A 5,977-nucleotide genomic window follows, 5' to 3' on the forward strand; every position below is an offset into this window, starting at 1 on the left:
TTAATGGCAAGCTTATCTCAATGTGTGAGAATCTAGTTCATTCATTCAAACTAAAATTCATTCATCCTTCCTTAACTGGTTCCTCTTTCCACAATCTTTTAGTTACCATTATTATTGCCTTCACTTCAAACAATCAAACATGACCAAAACTTTCTTGTGATGGAGTAACAAGTAGCCACAATAATCACAAACAATAGTAAATAATTGAAATTTCACAAACAAAAAAAAAAACTCAAAATTGGGTGTGACAAATAAAAAAATAGGTAGAACAAATGACAATAGCAGACATATTCAAATCTTATGTTCCAGAAAACTTCATCCGCTTAAACTCTTAACAATCTCAGCGAGTGCAGAATATGTACCGAAAACAGCACAAACAACACCAATTGAGATGATTGTAATGCAGAGTACTGCCTGCAGAAACACAAAAAAAGGTTGAGTTGATGAGTGAATTTGTGGTGTAACAAAAATATCTGATGATGTTTCTTCTAAGATTGTTAACATAGTATGTTTATATCAAATTCCATTTAATCAATATAGTATGTTTATCCTAGCATTTTGTAAAGGATCCTATAGTGTTATCAATCCAATAGTTTATCATTATGCAGTCGACTTCACGTGAAGTTGATAACTGAGAGTCGTGAGTGAATTTGATATAATCATACTATGGTATCATCATCATCATACCTGAAATCGCGTGACTTTGCCGCGCAAGATTCGTAGGAAACAAGCACAGGGAAGTATCAAAGTCTGTCACCAATGTGAATTCCAGTTAGTTTAATGCTTCAAGCTATTAGTACAAAGAAAAGGAACAGATTAAACTGAAGAAAACTTACAACAAGCATTGTGAGTGAAGATCCAATCAATGACATTACAAGACCTGCAAGATAATCATAATTAACAGCAGACTGATTTGTTGATCTAAGAAGTTAATGCAGTTCATCCTAATCACATTTTCCCTTTATTTGTTAGTTATGCATATTAGTTGGCTTGCTTAGATTCTACAACAACAACAATAACAAAGCCTTGTCTCACTAAGTGGGGTCAGCTACATAAATCAAACGATGTCATTGTGTTCTGTCATGTATCATGTCTACAGAGAGACCGTTTACATGTAGATCTCGTTTGACCACCTCATGGATGGTCTTCTTAGATCTTCCTCTGCCTTTCGCCCTTTGACCATCTTCTGTTATGAAATTTTTCTTTACAAAATCTTGAAAACAGAAGACACAGAAAGCGAAATTGAAAAGCAAATAGGCCTGGTTTTGTAAGCAAATTCTCTTGATAGTAAAGGAAGCATAAAGACTCACCGAAAAAAGGAACAGAAAGGCCAATAATGAGTGTTGAAACTACTAGCCCTGTTCTGATGAAGATGGAATATAAGAAAGACTTGGCATGGCTTGATGGTATCAACTCTTCTAGACTCATTGCTACTGGAGATATAGTCAATGCATACGTGATGCGAGTTAAGCGAAAACATCCTTCTTCGCCAAGAAATCGCAATAGAATTGAAGTATCATAAATCCGAAATTTAAAGGGCTTCCTAAGAAGCATAAATGTTGAAATATTCATATGGAAAATGTGAAAGGATATTTGGTAAATGGATTAACCACCTGCAAAAGTGCAAGTAACAGATAAGATAGTTAGCATATAGCAGTTGATATGCAATGAAATCGACTTAGTTAATGGCGCTCGAACAAGGACAGAGTAGAATGTAGAGTGTGCATACCGTAGTCCAGACAGCAATCTTGGTAGCAACCATTTCCTTGGGCATGTTAAGAGTGAACTGAGACAGAATAGCTTCTCCAAACATTGTGTATCCCATGACAGCCGCTCCGGCATACAGCGCAGTACAGATACCAAAACTATCAAGAAAATAAGGTGGAAATTCAGGTGGAGTCGACTTCACGTGAAGTTGATAACTGAGAGCCGTTAAATGATTTGATTAATTTGACTAAATTTCCATCTAACGGCTCTCAACTATCAACTTCACGTGAATTCGACTGCACCTGAGTTTTCACCACAAAATAATGATCACAGATTGAGACTTTTATTCCTTTAACAGATATATAACATACCTTGATTATACTGTTTTCTGCTTCATAGAACACATTATTCTATTCGTATGTTAAAGACATTAGTATGTTAGTTAGGAATGAATTCATTATTCCTAGCTAACCAACTTATATCTAACAAACACTATAATATCTCAAGAATCATAGATTATATAACTTGCTAAAGAAAATCCTTGGTTTTTACCATGTTAAGAGCACTGCAGGGAACTGATTTGGATTTGCCATGGATGTATAAATGTTTGGAAACACTGCATGTCCTGAGTAGCAGTATCCATAGAGACCAACAGCAACAGGAAAAGTTGCAAGATTGAGTGTTGTCCCTTTGCTCTGAAAGCCGACATCCTCAATGCCAATCCAGAACAAGCAGATAACCACCAAAACCGATGCAACAACTCCACCGGCTATAACAAACAAGGTAATCATAGGTTACAATATGATTTTTCAAGTATGAATGACTGTAATTAGATTCCTTGGAAAGCAAGTCTCACCTGAGATGTAACTGAGAATGCTTAGGTCCCGGAGCATAACAGTTGGTAGAACGGCCAAGGTGGTAATCAGCGCAAACAAAGTATGCGAATCCAATTCGATTCCTCCCAAACTCAAGTGAGCACTTGGAAATAAGGAAGACAAATTGTCACCCTCCAAAATTATATACTCAATGCAACATGCCTGTATGAAGGAAGGAATATTAAAGTAGGCAAAGTAATTTCTATCTGAAAAGAATTGAAGGTAGCTTCTATCTGCTATGAACTTACATACAATTCCACATACAGTACTATCTGCATTCAAGGGAAAAGAAAATAATAGTTAGCATCAGATTAGAGGTAGCAGATCTTGAACTAGACTATTATCTTTTGTAATAATACTTTGCAGATATTATTTTGTATCTAAGATTCTGTTATCTTACTAGTGAATCTAAAAATTTTGAATCCATAATTGGTTATCTTAACCAAATTCACCAGCAGGAATCTAAAAGACTTACTGAGATGGCGATACGCCCGGTGGTTCCAAAAGCGGCTTGGCCAATGTCTGGATATGTCTCAATTCCAGGTTCACTATCCAAGCAGGAACGCAAGAGCATCCCGGTATAAAAGGAAATAATTGCAAAAAGGAACAAGATTGAAAGGCCAATCCATCCACCTTCTTTGGCAGCATAAGGTGTAGAAAGGATTCCTACACCACAAAGGACATTTATGCCTGCAAAATCCAAAACAAGATTTTGAGTCCATGGTTTATATAGCTTTATGCATTGCATATATATGCATGTTCTGATACCAACATGTCTCAATTTTACACACATCTTATTCTGTTTCAAGTAACTCAAACTTTGGAATTAACTCTTCAATTCTTACTAGTTTATGAGTTAGTTTTACTATTCAAATTTTTCAGATCAATGTTTCAGAAATGTTAGGAGAAAATGATGTTGACAAGGTGGAATGATTATGAACCATGCTGAGAAGTGATAAATATCATTGGCTAATGTGGTCCCTGCAATCATTCGGACGGGTTGGTTGAGTTTTGTGGTTGTTGAACTTCTTGAATTACAAATTGCAGCAAAGAGATACACTCCATAATTCATCCAATAAGAAGAGAAAAAAGATACCACTAGTATATTCCTTAATTATCCATTCACATCTGCAATTGTGGACACTGTTCTTTGCATATTATCCAGGCTGTTACCTCTTTTTTATGCATGTTTCCTACATTATCTCAATTTTCAACAATGAACAATCATCAATTCTTTAGAACTGAGTTCAATTAGGCTGAGTTTGGAACAAGAGATAGGGCGAGATGTGACACTGAGACGGAGATACTAGTGTGATTCCTTTCAGTCCTACCGATAGGACCGAAAGGAATCACACTAGTATTTTAAAATACTAACCAAGCCGAGCGAAAAGTAACCTAAGTATAGAAATATTTTAGTTTTACTTTTTTAAACCAAATTTTAGTTGGATCTAGAAAAATTCTTTCAACCCCATAATAGAAAAAAAATTGCAAATCTATTTTTGTACCTTATCAAATCAATAAACTTGTATCTAGATACATTGATCTGATAATATACCAAAAGGTGATGCTAACATATATATAAGGAAACTGATGGAATAAATAACAACAATTCAACCACTTACCATTAAGCACAGCTTGTCCAAAAGAACAGTGTCTTGAAATTGGAATTTCATGAGAGACCTTTGATTCCTTCTTAAGGGAAGAAGAAGACCTCCTTGGAGGAATCAAGGCATGAGAGCTACGCCGACGCACGGCCTCATCCTCGGCGGCCACAGGCTGTATCAATGGCTTTGTAACTGATGGAAGTGCCTCAGGAGTGTGTCTCCTTGTTAGAGATGTTGAAAGAAAAGAACTGCTTAGTCTTGACAATGAAGGTGTCCCTAGAAATCCAATGTTTGGTGATGGAACACTGCTGTATAGATCAATTGACTGCCTGAAACATTCATCACAACATTCAAAAACAAATGCCAAGGTTGTTTAATAAATTTTCAACTCTTTTGGCTTAATTACTTGAATAAGTAAAAGGCTAGATTCTCTCTTTTTCCTTTTAGTTGAAACTAGCTAGAAAAGTTAAACACATGAACTGAGAAAAATAAAAAAGGCACACCAACAAAAAAGACTCATGGAATAAAAAGATAGTCCGGTGATAATGTACACAGTCTAACCTGATAATTACATCTGTGGCGGCTGGCTGTTTTCACAGCTTAAGCCATGAACTTGAGGTGACAAGGAGACAAAGAAGAAAAAAAAATGCAGAAATCCAAAGAAAACTGAGAAGAAGGGAGAAGAAAAGAGTTGACCTGTAACTCTGAGGCCATGAGATGTTGTAAGAGCTTGGTTTTCTCTGTGGAAGGTTTTCATTATTTGTGTAACTTGAAGAATCTGAATCATTACCATCACCACCACCACCTTCTACTTTGTTCAAATTCTTATTCTCCTCATCTTCTTCATCACTGTCAATGTAGAAACTGTTCTCTGAAACTGAATTGTTGTTCATCTTTTCCTCCTCAAAACCACCACACAATCAAAACCTGACCCTGAATTATCTGTAAAACAGAAAGCAATCTAGAATTAACTAAGTTTCCAACTTGGTATGTGTCCAAAATCTTTAACTCTGACTATCACAAAAACAAAATCTTTAACTCTTCATTATGAACCAAATTGGAAAACTACATATATGGTAGGAAATAAATAACATTAAATGAGTTTAATAATTTAATTAACTTTAAAATCTCTCTATAGGATAATCTCAAAGGCCTAATAATCTGTTTGTTACATAAAATTTGCCAGATTTTAAGGGAGAGAAGTTGCTACCTCGTACTTCCTAGTGTATATATATATATACATCACTGTTTTCAAAAACCATGTTTTTTGGGATAAATACAAAAACTAAACTGAAAGAAAAGAAAAAGGAAGCTGAAAAGGTGTGTTATTCTTCTGAAACCAGAAATTATATGACATGAGTGAATGAGTAATTAAGCACCTTTTAAAGTGTTCTTCTGTCAAGCAGAGAAAGGAAAAGAAAGAAACAAGTTTCTAATTTGCTTTCTCTCTATATGATCATTCACTAATGCTTATTATATTACTTCTTATTAATACTACTATATATATATATATATATATATGAAGAAAGAACAGTTATTTACATTGACACAGAACAGAAGGAACTTTCTCTGCTATTTATTGTGTATCATTGTTGTTTTGTTGAGAGAGGTACCTTTTTTTTCTACTGTGAAAATTAAACAGCCAAATAAAATCATGAGCGTCCATTGTTTTGGAAGAGTAGTTGATCACCATTGATTTTTGTCATAGGACCCATTTTTGTTTTTTTGTTTGTTTGTGTATAAATATATATATACACGTTGAAGGTGGTGATTATTATAATTACATGTTGG

At 34.9% G+C, this 5,977-nt stretch overlaps 1 protein-coding gene across 2 annotated transcripts; it reads right to left on the reverse strand.

The window, feature by feature from the left end:
* Positions 1–5,768, reverse strand: LOC130948691 (amino acid transporter AVT1C-like). 2 transcript variants are annotated; one of them, XM_057877535.1, is made up of 13 exons: positions 5,566–5,768; positions 4,883–5,128; positions 4,205–4,515; positions 3,058–3,272; positions 2,831–2,854; positions 2,564–2,744; positions 2,260–2,476; positions 1,730–1,865; positions 1,594–1,613; positions 1,311–1,456; positions 837–880; positions 688–750; positions 1–414 (listed from the first exon to the last, which is right to left on the reverse strand). In XM_057877535.1, exons 2-13 carry the CDS (start codon positions 5,077–5,079, stop codon positions 316–318), a joined length of 1,653 nt encoding a protein of 550 aa, XP_057733518.1. In that variant the 5' UTR covers positions 5,080–5,128; positions 5,566–5,768; the 3' UTR covers positions 1–315. The 2 variants fall into 2 exon arrangements, with proteins under 2 accessions (XP_057733518.1, XP_057733517.1); XM_057877534.1 differs by having other exon boundaries at positions 5,397–5,646.
* Positions 5,769–5,977: the final 209 nt, after the last annotated feature.

Source organism: Arachis stenosperma, chromosome 9 (genome assembly GCF_014773155.1).
Source record: "Arachis stenosperma cultivar V10309 chromosome 9, arast.V10309.gnm1.PFL2, whole genome shotgun sequence".
NCBI lineage: Eukaryota > Viridiplantae > Streptophyta > Magnoliopsida > Fabales > Fabaceae > Arachis > Arachis stenosperma.

Excerpts from the sequence above, each read along its gene's own strand:
- LOC130948691 (XM_057877535.1), bottom strand. The coding sequence starts at position 5,079 with ATGAACAACAATTCAGTTTCAGAGAACAGTTTCTACATTGACAGTGAT. Across the intron at positions 4,516-4,882 it reads TCATGGCCTCAGAGTTACAG|GCAGTCAATTGATCTATACA; the intron begins GTCAACTCTTTT and ends TGAATGTTTCAG. Across the intron at positions 2,477-2,563 it reads CATTCTCAGTTACATCTCAG|CCGGTGGAGTTGTTGCATCG; the intron begins GTGAGACTTGCT and ends TGTTTGTTATAG.